General features: G+C 40.7%; 1 protein-coding gene across 1 annotated transcript; it reads left to right on the top strand.

Moving 5' to 3' along the window:
• The first annotated feature begins 3,949 nt into the window (after window positions 1-3,949).
• LOC126823241 (protein PIF) lies at window positions 3,950-14,755 on the top strand. Its single transcript, XM_050551946.2, has 9 exons — window positions 3,950-4,040; window positions 6,594-6,659; window positions 7,648-7,875; window positions 8,419-8,592; window positions 10,313-10,462; window positions 11,287-11,654; window positions 12,171-12,264; window positions 13,244-13,323; window positions 14,494-14,755. Exons 2-9 carry the CDS (start codon window positions 6,599-6,601, stop codon window positions 14,515-14,517), a joined length of 1,179 nt encoding a protein of 392 aa, XP_050407903.1. The 5' UTR covers window positions 3,950-4,040; window positions 6,594-6,598; the 3' UTR covers window positions 14,518-14,755.
• Window positions 14,756-14,939: the final 184 nt, after the last annotated feature.

Here is a 14,939-nt window from a genome sequence, read left to right on the forward strand (position 1 = left end):
TATCCAAATCTAACATAATGTATCTTTAAAATGGATAAACGAGACAATCGGAATATAGTATTTTGACACAAATTTCCGATATATTCATTTTTCACGATCTATTTTTAAACTAGTATAGCAAGAACGATCAACTCTTTATCCAAATCTAACATAATGTATCTTTAAAATGGATAAACGAGACATTCGGAATATAGTATTTTGACACAAATTTCCGATATATTCATTTTTCACGATCTATTTTTAAACTAGTATAGCAAGAACGATCAACTCTTTATCCAAATCTAACATAATGTATCTTTAAAATGGATAAACGAGACATTCGGAATATAGTATTTTGACACAAATTTCCGATATATTCATTTTTCACGATCTATTTTTAAACTAGTATAGCAAGAACGATCAACTCTTTATCCAAATCTAACATAATGTATCTTTGATGCCTCTGATTGGCATTTAAACATACAAGGATACGAGGAATCAAAACGATTGTTCACATCTGGGTTAGATCACTGTATTTCATTACTCATTGTGTTAGCATCTCGTCAAACTGATGAATTACGAAAGGTTCAGAACGAGGCTGCTCGACCCATTACCGGAAGTAAATATCATGATCATATCACGCCTGGGTCCTGTTTCACGAAATTTTAACTAAAGATAAAATCCAAATTTTAGTAGATATTCAATTTTGATTGGCTAAGCACTAAAATCAATCTAATATTATCCGATCAAATTACTAAAATTTGGATTTTATCTTAGTTAAAATTTCGTGAAACAGGCCCCTCTTTTAATACAACTTTTACTGTATTTAAAATTCAATATAAATGAAATAGGGTTTAACGTCCTTCTGTTCTGCTCCAACTGGGCTAATGAAGACGGGCGTACGCCATACAGTGTGCTATGAGGGAAATTTGCCCGGAGAGCGGAACTTCCGCTTACTCTTATATCGTATTCCAACTGTAAAGGAATCTTTTACTTGCACGACAATGTGTACACGGGACCTCGGTTTTTACGTCCCATCCGAACGACTAGACAGCTGTCCTTGTCAGACCCTCCGTCCTGCATCACTGACAAGAGAGAACCACGCCTGAAAATTTGGATGAACTTTCTCGGCCAATGCAGGGATCGAACACCCGACCTCCAGCCTACGAGCAAGCGTCTTACCCACTTAGCCACCATGCCCCCCCCCCCCCAGAATTCAATATAAAATCATTCTTTCAATGTTTAAATCATATGGCACCTTTATATTTATCATCTCTTTCAGATATTTATACCTCTACTCGGAAAGGGGGGGGGGAGGTGGATGGCCGAGTGGTGTACCGCGTTCGCGGGTATATCATAAGGTGCGTCATTTAATTTCTCTGGTTGTACGTGACAATGAGTAGGGTCGCCCGTCCAACCTCGTGGGTTTTCTCCGGGTCCTCCGGTTTCCTCCCATTGCTTAAGTCCCCTACGCGCAGCAAGCGAATGATTGAAATAAAATTGAACAATATTTTAATCTCGAAATAACCTAGTTTGTGTCGAGTAGACGTTAAACTCTCTCTGTCTCTCTCTGTCTCTGTCTCTACCCCTACTGGTCCATTGAGGTCATCAAATGATCACTGATCAGGTGACTGTAGAACAGCCAGACAGAAAACTTACGGTGAACGATCGTTTACAGCACAGGCCCCATTTGCCCTTTAAACCACAAATGAAAACATTTTTATTTATACAAGCTTTTGATTTATAGATTTATGGATTTCTGAAAAATGCGAATGACACAAAAATACTATAACGAAATCTGTGTTCACAAATAATCGGGAGACGTGCTGAGAACGTTGGTTCGCTGACCTGGAGGTTCATTGTTCACAATGTTCATTGGAATTTTACTGCGTAGTTATCTTTTGTCAGTGCTGCAGTACAGAGGGACTGACAAGGGGCAGGTCCCGTATATATACATTGATTTATACTTAAAGGGACAATAACACTCTTGCTGGCTTGAAAGCTCCAGAAAATAAATAATATCTCTATCTAAGTACTAGATGTTTAAGTGTCCTACCTGTTGTGTAAATTATCCATTACATCCCATTTTACTTGTCCAGAGGGTTCGAAAATATTTTTAAATCGAAGTTTCATTTGAAAAGGTTTACGTTAGACGTTCCAAACCATTATGTTGAATTTTTCAAAATTTTTAAATAAGGTGTGTTAAGATGAAATTTATATCATCAATTAATTGGAATATTGTAAAATAGTACAATTTGTTGACCAGAATAAAGATTTGGACATATTATTCAGTTACAACAAGAGTGGTATTGAGCCTTTAAAAGATCCCTAAGCAGTTGGAATTCTATATAAAAGTAAGCAGTAGCGCCACTGTGCTGGCAAAACTTCTCTCGTATTATATATTGTATGGCGTAGGACCGGATCACGTGGCTAAGTGGGTAAGACGCTGACTCGCTAGCCTGGAGGTCGGGTGTTCGATCCCTGCATTGGCCGAGAAAGTTCATTCAGATTTTCCGGCGTGGTTTCCCCCTTGTCAGTGATGCAGGATGGAGGGGCTGACAAGGACAACTGTCTAGTCGTTCGTATGGGACGAAAATCCGAGGTCCCGTGTACACATTGGCGTGCACGTAAAAGATGGCAGTTGGAATTCGATATAAGAGTAGGTCATAGTGCCGCTGCCCGGGCAAAATTTCCCTCATAGCACACTGTATGGCGTATGCTCGTCTTCATTAGAGCAGTTTAGGAGCAGAACAGTAAGACGTTAAACCCCATTTCATTTCATTTCATGTCTTCATTAGCCCAGTAGGAGGACGTTAAACCCCATTTATTTTCATTAAGACAAGAGGGAGTATAGCCGAGTTGTCCGAGTTTTAGTCCATTCGGCCAGGCATTGACGCAAGTGTCGTGTTAGCGATCCCAGGCTTGTACAGGACATGGAGTAGGTTAACCTATTCATGGGTTACCAGGACCTCACAGGTTCACTCCCGATGTTGGTCAAGAAGGTTCTTCACGATTTTCCGACAGGGGTGCACGGGACGGTATCTAGTCTTTGGGATAAGACAAAAAAAAATCGTGGCTAGGTGGGTAAGACGCTGGCTCGCTAGCCTGGAGGTCGGGTGTTCGATCCCTGCATTGGCCGAGAAAGTTCATCCCGATTTTCCGGCGTGGTTTCCCCTTGTCAGTGATGCACGTAAAAGATCCCATGGCGATAGTGCCGCTGCCCGGGCAAAATGTCCCTCATAGCACACTGTATGATTTATGCCCGTCTTCATTAGCCCAGTATAGGAGCAGAACAGTAGGACGTTAAACCCCATTTCATTTCCTTTCATTTCATTTCACAAAAAAATCTAAGGTCCCGTGTACACTTCGGCGTTCAAGTAAAATAACCCTTGACGGAATTCGAAATAAGACTAGTGCCCTTATATGTGCGGACAAAATGTCCCCCATAAAACATTGCATATCGTATGCCCTGTCGGTGCCGAACAGTAGGACGCTAAATCCCGTTTCATTTCATTCCCTGGGTACTCATGACCTATAGTCCCTTGCGAAGTATTGAAATGACCTAGTTTGTGTTGACCTAGTTTGTGTTGCGCGAACATTAAACTCTGACGGTCAATAATCCCATATTAAAAATAGTTCATTTGATCATCGTGGTTTTCACAAAATAAGGTGAAATTTAGCACGTATTTATCGTGTCGTGCACAAACAAAATAACGTCGCATGTTCCAGGCCATCAAGTCAAAATTTGAATTTAATGATAGCAGAAGTTGCGTCAAAAAGATAACTATCCAATCGCAAGCATCCGTTGCCTGTTACATATTCAATAAGTGAGTGACTTATGATAGGGGTCTCAATAGGGACCATGCATTCACTGATATCAGTTACGTCGAAATGATAACTAGCCAATCAAAAATGTTTTTAGTTTATTAATATTCAAAAAGGGATGGGGTGCATCAATAGGGGTGTTCAATTGAAATCAATATAAATATCGCTAGATTAGTTTGCTTGTACCAGTCGGTGTTGAGTTTAGGGGAACGGTCAGATCTGTACCTCAGACAGTGGTGAGTTGAAGATTTTATAAGATTATTTTTTAAACATTGATTGATTTCTATCGGTAAAAAATGTATAAATTTACTCATTTATAGTTTTATAAAAAGGTAGAGATTTTACATTACAAAGACAGCTTTTCTTGCACGAGAGAGTTTGAGATTACTTTCCGCTGAACATTCGATGCCTAGTGAGCGTTTACGGCTGGCCCCCGAATCAGTTCACTTGATTGGATATTTGTTGGGTTTTTTTCTTGCAAGGTCTATGTTGTCCACATGTTTATTATGTGTGTAGTGCGGTCCTCCTGCACTTACTATACGCACTATGAATTTAATAATTGCTGTTTCAAATTGCTCTTACTCTCCATATATGTTTGGGAAGCCTAACCATGATCATCTAAAATTGCTGTTCGAAATATCGTGTAGTTATTTCTAAATTCGATTTATTTTACTAGGCGATATAGGGAAAGGGGTGTATTAAAAGCCTATATTTACCCCTAGAAGGGACGGTGGATGGCTGAATAGTTAGCGTGCGCGCGCTGTATCATAAAGTCTGTCATTGAGTCGACTGGCGTGGTTTCGAATCCCCGGTTGTACGTGGCAAGGAGTAGGGTCGCCTGTCCAACCTGGTGGGTTTTCTCCGGGTCCTCCGGTTTCCTCCCACTGCTAAAGACCCCTACGCGCAAGCGAATTATGTAAATAAAATTAAACCATATGTTAGTCCCGAAATGACCTAGTTTGTGTCGAGTGGACGTTAAACCCCATTTCTCTCTCTCTCTTACCCCTAGGATTCCGAATTTCAGAGAAAAGGTTTAGCATTTTAATCTAGAACGCAGCCGATCCGCTAAAAATCTTCGAGATCTATTACAGAAAACCAGCCATTGCATTTTCAATGGCAAAATCTATTTGTTAAGGTCAGCCCAATTTTTGTCAAGGTCGCTGAGATGTAAATAAAGTTAGGGCACGTGATTGTTGGCGAGATTTAGGTTAGGGTGAGGGTAAGCATTGGAGCTAGGTCCAGGGTTAGGCTTAGTGTTAGGATTAGCACTATCCCTGATTACATATCGTGACTTATGACGAAAGATTGAGCTGGCCTTATCATTAAGCACTAACCCATTTTCAACATATGCAAAACGGAAAACAGCGTTTTCTTAATGATAGCGTGATATTTGTTTTAAACTTTCAAAAATCCGCGCATGCGTTTTTGAATAAGTCAATTAATGAAGTGTATAATAAATGTTTAGATTATTACGAAACATTTTTCGTAGCAGACATGCGTAGAAATACAGACGCGCGGAAAGCAGATCAAGTTTAAAGGACGATAACCAGGGACCTGTTTCTCCAAATCTTAACTAAAGATAAAATCCAAATTTTAGTAGATACTTCAATTTTGATTGGCTGAGCACTAACACCAATCTAACATTATCCAATCAAATTACTAAAATTTGGATTTTATCTTAGTTAAAATTTAGTGAAACAGGCCCCTGGTGTAGATGTATTATGGGAGAATTTATTTAATTTCTTGTTAGTGAGAACGACACACTGACCAATGCGTAGGACACAGTTGGCGAATGTTCTAGTGCCAATTATTCTGCCAACCTTTCGCCAGCGAAATGTCGCCGTATATTTATCGGTCGGATATTTATCGCCGACTACATTATGTGGCCAAAAGCGCATGTATGAATTAACTTTCAGGCTACTTATTCGCAGATAAAACGGCACAGACATTTCCCCGACTAAGTTCGTCGGCGAATCCTGCTGTCGAATCTTGTCCGGGCCTAAAAAAACAACAAAATTTATATGCGTGCGCGGAGGAGGGTGTGGGTCGGCACCGGGTAAAATTGGGCTGTGTGGAACCTGCTAGATTCGATTTGTAGTATATCCGACCCACGGTATATGTTTGACACTTTTTGAACATTATGATTATGATTATACTGTTGAAAACCGCATTGAAACCACATGATATTGTTTTTTTTTGCCATTTGAGAGGAGCGCAAAAACTCAAGTGGGCGCAAAGACCTCTAAAACATGACGCAAAGCTCGTCATTGCGTCCTTCTCACTTAGCCCCTGCGTGGTAGGGAGTGGTACCCCGAGCTGCGAGGCGAATTGATGCGTAAAATGCAATAGATGTAAGCTGAGGAGTTCCGAATGAGACCGAGAGGAGCCGATGAGCCCCCCCCCCCCCACCCACCCAATAACCGACAGCAGAAAATTGGTCCTAGATTAAACTGATGGACCTTTTGTGAAAGACTGGTGAACTCTCGAGACCTAATTTCCCTACCCCATAATTCCTATTTCGTAGGAAGGTGATATTGTCTAATGCTAGGTTTCCACTATCACGATTCGTGCTACGATTGAAATCGTGGTTTTAATCACGGAGTAATCGTGGTGATCCTATTAGGTCTTATCACGTATTGAGGTCAGTCGTAGCAATCGTGTCAAAACGTATCGGAACGTATCTGCACGTACCAGATCGTGGACGCAATAGGGGCAATCCTATCCTATCGTAACGCATATCTAGTTCATCATTCAGGACAGTCAAGTTCCTGTTTATTTTTTATTTTCAGTTATCATGGCAAATATTTTGTTGGTTTCGTTTGTGGCCTTGGCTTCTGTCATCTCACTCACCCTGGGTAAGTTTATGTTCTATATTCTTGAAAATGCATTATTCAAGAGCTAAATCTGCCCCCCCTCCACTCCTTCCCTACTGCGGCATGGCATATTTCTTTCTCCTGCAAGGTGTGGAGTATTGCTACCGTTTTGACCCCCTTTATTGTAATCCTCGGGGAGGGGGGTGGGTAGATGGCCAAATGGTTAGCACGTGCGCGCTGTAGCATCAGGTCTGTCATTGAGTCAACTAGCGTGGTTTCTATTCCCTGGTTGTACGTGACAAGACGTAGGGTCTCCTGTCCAACCTCTGGGTTTTCTCCGGGTCCTCCGCTTTCCCCCCACTGCTAAAGACCCCTACGTGCAAGCGAATTATCGAAATAAAATTGGGCCATGTGTTAGTCCCGAAATGACCTAGTTTGTATCGAGTGGACGTTAAACCCATCTCTCTCTCCCTCTCCCCCTCTCTCTCTCATTGTTATCCCCCCCCCCCCCCCGATCTAACACCAAACTTGCCGTTGTCTACCGTAGACTCCCCGCTGCTCAAATTCAGAAACACGCCCTTGCTTTTCATTAAGATAGACTTTTGATACGTGTTGTAGATCGATGTTCATGCGGTGGATGTCATGACTAAGTTTGATGCCCAGGAGAAGCAACGATTTGTGATGGGCATTTTAACTTGGTGTGTAGTTTCACGACATCAACGCTCTATTTAGGCTAAGTAGCTCGGAAAGCAATCTGGTAGCTCGATGCTTTTAAAAAAGGATAAATGTACGATTAATATGTGTCATATATATTTTTTTTTTGGGGGGGGGCTGAGGCTTGTACCTATTGTCTTGTAAATATGATATATTTATCTTGTAGTTGTCGTTACTCAAGCTGGACCTTGTTTTGGGTTGAGGCAGGGGATATTAGCTATTGTTTTGGGTTGAGGCATTAGCTATTGTTTTGGGTTGAGGCAGGGGATATTAGCTATTGTTTTGTTAATATGTTATATTATGTTTATCTTACCAGGTCAAACTGTGGTTGTAGTTAATCAACCTGGGCCTTGCTTTGGTTGTGTGTTAAGGAATGGTATTGGATACGTGGTCCCAGAGAATCCGGAGTGTGACACTTACCTTCAGTGTCAATTTAACCAAGATGGTGTAGCTGTGGGTACCTTACATCGATGTGGGTTTGGTACTTACTGGGATCAAGATGCACTCACGTGCAACCATATAGCCCTAGTGCAGTGTAATGATAGTAAGATAACTTTATCTGTTTGTATCACATGACTCATCTCTTTGTCTCACTTGACGCATCTGTTTGTATCACATGGCGCATCTGTTTTTGTCACATGACGCATCTGTTTTTGTCACATGACGCATCTGTTTGTATCACATGGCGCATCTGTTTTTGTCACATGACGCATCTGTTTTTGTCACATGACGCATCTGTTTGTATCACATGACGCATCTGTTTATATCACAACGTATATGTTTGTATCACAACGTATCTGTTGGTATTACAACGCATCTGTTGGTATTACAACGCATCTGTTGGTATTACAACGCATCTGTTTGTATTACACGAAGCATCTGTTTGTATCACGACGTATCTGTTTGTATTGCATGACGCATCTGTTTGTATCACATGAGGCATCTGTTTGCCTCACATAACGTATCTGTTTGTATCACAGGTCGTAGGGTCATATTAGCCCAGTTCGGAGCAGAACAGAAGGACGTTAAACCCAGTGGTATTAGAAGTTATTTTTTTATTAAAAATGTTTTGTTTTTATATATACAGCTCGGTGTTTAGGTAAATCAGATGGATATCGGTTCAAGGTCAGTGGAAAATGTAACGAATATTACGAATGTGAAGGCGAAACTCGACAAAAACGTGCCTGTAACGATGGATTTTCGTTCAATGACACTACTCAGACCTGTGAGGCAGACCAAAATTGTATCGCACCACAACCAGGTATGTCCTGTTTCTCTGCTACCTCCACTCTCATTAAAATACACATCTATATTTCGTTTCGTTGATTTTAAATGTTCGATGGCCTACACACATGAAGATCTGATAGGTGGTGGTAAAAGGTCGCGTCAGAGGTCGTACGAGCGGCTTTTGACACGTATGACGTTAGACATTGATTAATCAATCAACGTTGAGGTTTCTAGTGGTTTACCCACAATTCCCTGCATCGCAAGCCAATGATTTCATTGGCTAATCCCTCACGCCTCCCAGAACGCGGCTTATATAACAACCCTCCAGATCCTAGTGTAGTACAGACAAATAAAACGAAGTTTTGAATTATAAAAAACGAAACGAAATAGGATCTGTGTTTTAATCACAGATTGTGCTATATTTTGTTTACCCACCTCACCCCTCTCTCGTATTATATTTATCTACTTCCTCCCGCTGAGGTCCCGCGTCTCTTCAGGCAATACACCCCCCCCCCTGCCCAGCACACTCTACAGCATACAGCACAACACGATATTTTGCATTTCCAGTTAAAATTTGAACAAAATTGGGGGATCACTCGGCTAAGTGGGTAAGACGCTGGCTCGCTAGCCTGGAGGTCGGTGTTCGATCCCTGCATTGGCCGAGAAAGTTCATCCAGATTTTCCGGCGTGGTTTCCCCTTGTCAGTGGTGCAGGACGGAGGGCCTGACAAGGACAGCTGCCTAGTCGTTCGGATGGGACGAAAAACCGAGGTCCCGTGTACACATTGGCGTGCACGTAAAAGATCCCTTGGCAATTGGAATTCGATATAAGAGTAGGCCGTAGCGCCGGTGCCCGGGCAAAATTTCCCTCATAGCAGACTGTATGGCGTATGCCCGTCTTCATTAGCCCAGGTTAGGAGCAGAACAGTAGGACGTTAAACTCCATTTCATTTCATTTGAACAAAATTGATGCAGGGCGAAGGACCTTGCAAGGAACAGCACCTAGTCCTTCCAATAGATCCCGTGTACCCATTGGCATAAATGATTTCTGAAACAAAACTTTCCGTGACTCGCTTTCATATAGGCTACGAATGCCACGTATCGTCCCGAACTTTTTCCAATTCGTAGATAAATCATAGACGGTTCTTGAAGTTCGCGAGTGATTCCTATTTGGTTCTTACATATTCGTAAACGTATCGTAATCTCGTCGTACTCGTAGTCCTTTCTTCCGTAACAAGAATTAATTAACGAATGATTCATATGGAACAGAAACTATAAATAATACAAGAATTAATTAATGAATGATTCACATGGAACAGAAAATATAAATAATACAAGAATTAATAAGTGAATGATTCACATGGAACAGAAACTTTAAATAATACAAGAATTAATTAATGACGAATGGTGCCAAATGTAAACTTTTCTTATATTTATCGGCATTATTCATGGAGAACGTAGTGTATTCCTAAATACATTCGGCATATTCGTAAGCAATGCGTCATACCCGTAATACTATCGTAACTGAATTGCTTCAATCCGTATAGATGATTTCGTACCTTTATCGTATCTGTACCTTGACATAATTTTTCATCCGATTTCCTACGAACTGGTTTCTCGAGATTCTCTGTGATCTTTCTGATCTTTTTGCCGAATCGCCACGAATTTCAATTAATTTCGATTCGCCATTGTTCCATTGCGATCCGTAGCTTACATGTAAGTTGGACATTATATTGTTTTGTTTTTTATTTTCAGTTGGTTGCACTTTAATCGAAGACCCAAACAACGTATGTGTGTTTGGCCAAATGGTGGACGGCATACAAATCACACAGAATTGTGCTCCAGGGCTGGGCTTTAATGTATCTACATGTGCGTGTTCGATACTTGCTCCATCATGTGGTCCAGGTAAGTCTGTTGGGCCTCACCCCCCCCACCCCACACACACACCTTTAGTTCTAAACGCTTTTTTCAATAAAACATACAAGTCTATAACTGTGTCCATTATGTGTCCATTATTCCAAATGATTATATCTATCTATTATACTGACTTTTCTTTGGAACCTCGCTAGCCCGGAGGTCACGTGTTCGATCCTTGCATTGGCCGAGTGGGTAAGACGCTGGCTCGCTAGCCTGGAGGTCACGTGTTCGATCCTTGCATTGGCCGAGAAAGTTCATCGGGACTTTCCGATGTGGTTTCCCCTTGTCAGTGGTGCAGCTGTCTAGTCTTTCAGATGGGACGTGTACATATTGGCGTGCACGTAAAAGATCCCTTGGCAGTTGGAATTCGATATAAGACTAGGCCATAGTGCCGCTGCCTATTCAAAATTTCCCTCATAGCATACTGTATGGTATATTCTCGTATTATTAGAAGAACAATAGGAAGTTTAACCCATTTCATTTCATTTCATTTAACGAGATACAAATTGTAGTTATGCCAGTGGGACGGACAAAGACACCTTTCACCGTGCTCCCCCTTTGCCTTTGTCAGTAGTGCCTGTCAAGGGACAACGTATTTTCCCTCTTGTTAATCTGCTCATCTTTGTTAACCGGGTTTATTGCAGAAATCTAGGACGTTAAACCACATTTGATTCATTCATTAATTCATTCCTACAACTTGTATTATTTATAGTTTCTGTTCCATGTGAATCATTCATTAATTAATTCTTGTATTATTTATAGTTTCAGTTCCATGTGAATCATTCATTAATTAATTCTTGTATTATTTATAGTTTCTGTTCCATGTGAACCGCTGGTTGATATCGACTTTGAAACCGCTGAGGCCGGAGAGTATGACAACTATGGCGCTGTTATCGACACCGCCGCCGGTACAGCCTATTTTAATGGAAGCACTGCTATCAGGATCCTTCGCTTGTCTAACGTGGAGTTCACGGGAAATCTGACAATCCAAGTGTCCTACAGGGTAGATTATAGCACCCCCATTCGGCGCACGAATGAAGAAGCAGTGATCACCAATGGAGACTGTGGCGAATTGGCTACCATTGAAATCACCAGGACTGGCCCGACAACTAACCTCAGGGCAGCTACCTTTGATTCAACTTTGACAAGAACTACTACTGATTTGTCAGTCAATACCCAAGTAAGTATAGCCAACCCTAATTATTCCACTGACAACCACTGGAACCTGGGACATTGGTAGAGAAAGAGGGAGAGAGAGAGAGAGAGAGAGAGAGAGAGAGTTAGATTAACTTCTACTCGACACACACTATGTCATTTAAAGACTAACATATGGTTCGAAACAAGACCGACGACGTTTAAGCAGGGAATCGAACCACTCCACTTGACTCAATGACAGATCTTTTGAACAAACGTGCACGCCCCCCCCCCTTTAGAAGAACCGATATGTTTGGCTTAATTTGCTTAAATGAACCAAAAGATGTCATTATTGTATAATAAGTATATATTTAAAAATAACAATTCAATATATTTTAAAATAACAATATATTTAAAATAACAATATATTTAAAATAACAATATATTTAAAATAACAATATATTTTAACATAATGTATTTAAAAATAATAATATATGTTAACATAACAATATATTTTAGCATAACAATATATTTTAACATAACAAATATATTTTGTTTTCAGGATGACTGGCGCGATGTAGAATTCTTCTATAATAAAGCTGCAACTAAACTGTTTGGTACAGTCAATGATAATACAGTCGACAAACCCTTCAATCGTTAGTATTGAAACAGTGTCTTAAGGAAATTGAGATTTGGGTTGTTATTGTTGTCTATTGGCATGTAGGCATGTTGGATTTGTGGGAGGAAATCTGGGGACCCGGGGAAAACCCACACGATTGGGCAGGCGACCTTACTCCTTGTCACTTACCACTGGGGAATCGCCAGTTGATTCAATGTCAGATCTTATGATACAGCGCGCACGTACTAACCAGAGAAAGAGAGAGAGAGAGAGAGAGAGAGAGAGAGGGGGGGGGGGCATCCACTTCCACTCGACACAAACTATGTCATTTCGGGTCTAACATATGGCTCAACTTTATGACACTAATTCGTGGATTTCTTTAGCCTTTATCAGTGGTATGTAACTGGCGGACCTTGAAAAAACCCCACAAGGTCGGACAGGCCACCCTACTCACTACACGCTTGGACTCGAAACCATGCCTCAATGTCAGACCTTCTGATCTGAAGTTACCAATGTAATCTGCTTCTGACAGTAGCGTGCAGATAGATGGGAGGGCGGGTGGACAGTGTGATGACCTTGAGCACATACTTCAGGCGGTATCCAATCAAAGAGTGAAAATAAACTGAAGTATTTTGTTTGAAATTTAAAATTATCACCTTTACGTTTTTTGTTCAAGCTGCTCTGTTTAATATAAAATATATTTCATACTTCAAATGTTTTCTGTCCCACATGTCTACGTAACAGTCCCTATTCGTTAGTATTGACCCGGGGGGGGGGGTAGGTGGGGGGGTACAATCAAGGTTTTGACAGAGCTAGTGAAGATTCATGATATTGAGGTGGAAGGGTCACGTGGTAATCAGACACGAGTAAGGGGAATCACCAGCGATGGAGAAGCCTGTAGATTCCTGTAACCACCAGGTCTAGGACAAGAAATGTCATGGATTTCACATCGGGGTTAAACTAGACTTTTGTATCCATTGAAACGAATGCTTTACAATTGTATCTGTATATTTCAGAAACCATTGTGAGATCACAGTGTGCCTTCCAAGTGGGCCGTGGTCCAGGTTTAGATAATTTCCGAGGTTGGATCAGATATGTAAGTTTACCATTAGTTTTAATAATAATAATAATAATAATAACTAGACTTGCTTGCAAGTCTGAAGGCTTTCACCGTGCCAAGGCGTCACACGATCGCCAGATGCATGACAAAAGACTTTCCTCACCACTCCCCCACACCCCACCCCCCAAAAAAACAAGTGGGCCGTGGTCCAGGTTTAGATAATTTCCGAGGTTGGATCAGATATGTAAGTTTACCATTAGTTTTAATAATAATAATAATAATAATGAATATTTATATTGCGCGCATTCCATGCAAAGAGTATGCTCTTCAGTTTAATAATTCACTATCCTATAATAGGATTCAAACAAATGAGATTTTAGTTTTGATTTGAAAGTTTTGAGAAACACATGTAAAGAGTTCCATAGTTTTGGTACAAGGTGGTAAAATCAATCGAAACCCAGAGTGATGAAAACCGGAAATCAAACTACCTGGGATGTTTGTTATTTAAACTGCATGGAAAGCAAGCAGTGTCTTATGCTTTAATTAAAAATCATGTGATTACTTGCTTGCTATTGATTGGTTGAATCCATCAAGCTATCAGCGAAATTGATTGGCTGAATACATCAAAATTGAAAATGTGTGCGATAAATTGTGTGTTTATTGTCAGCCCGATCGATGACTTTAAATCCTAAACTAGAATTCCCCACTGATCAATTATTCGGTGTTGGCCGAACAAGTTCCTCGAACATTTTCAGCGTCGTTTGACGGAGGGATTTTTTTGGGGGTCTCTAGTCGTTTGGATAGGACGAAAAAACTAGGTCCCTCGCACTTCAAAGATCCCTTGGTATATGCAGTTGACAAAAGTTCCCTCATAGCACACTGTAAGGCGCATGACTGTCTTCATTAGCCAAGTCGGATTCAGTGTTGCAGGACAGGGACAGCTGTCTAGTCGTGCGGATGGGACGAAAAACTTATCTCGCGTGTATACGTAAAAGATCCCTTGGCAGTTAGAATTCAATATAAGAGTAGGCCATAGTACCGCTGCCCGGACAAAATGCCCCTCATTACAAACTGTATGATATATACCCAGTCGGAGGAGGTTAAAGCCCATTTCATTTAATTAACCCAGTCGGTGCAGGAAAATGATATTTGACGGCATTTCGTTTCGTTTTATTTTACTTACTCCAGTCTCTGTTTTGTTTTCAGATTATCGTTACCACATGTGACTAGAAAGCATCCACCAAATCCTATCATCTGAATTCATCAACGAAATGGCCATATCTACTTTATTTTTTTGTTTTTAAATACTATTTTCTTTAATTTTTTTGGAATGAGCTACACGTGAAAGTAATGTCTACCGACAAGAGAATACCAGTGTACGGTTAATTATATTTCAAAATGTTTTTGCATAGAATTTTGTACGTACGTTCACTTCTAATTTGAAATAAATGTTACGTTACAAAATAAATATTTTATGGTGTTTAGTTGAAATACAGGTGGAGAGATGGAGTGGGGTAACGTCCATATGTGTGTGTGACATAGCTTTCTTTAACGTCCGCTTCCACAGCGGTGATATCGCAGACAATAGTAGGCCTAACGTCCACTCGACAGTAACTATTTATTACACTAGTCGTCTTTAGAAGTGGGAGGAA

The sequence above is a fragment of the Patella vulgata genome, chromosome 6, assembly GCF_932274485.2.
Source record: "Patella vulgata chromosome 6, xgPatVulg1.2, whole genome shotgun sequence".
Lineage (NCBI taxonomy): Eukaryota > Metazoa > Mollusca > Gastropoda > Patellidae > Patella > Patella vulgata.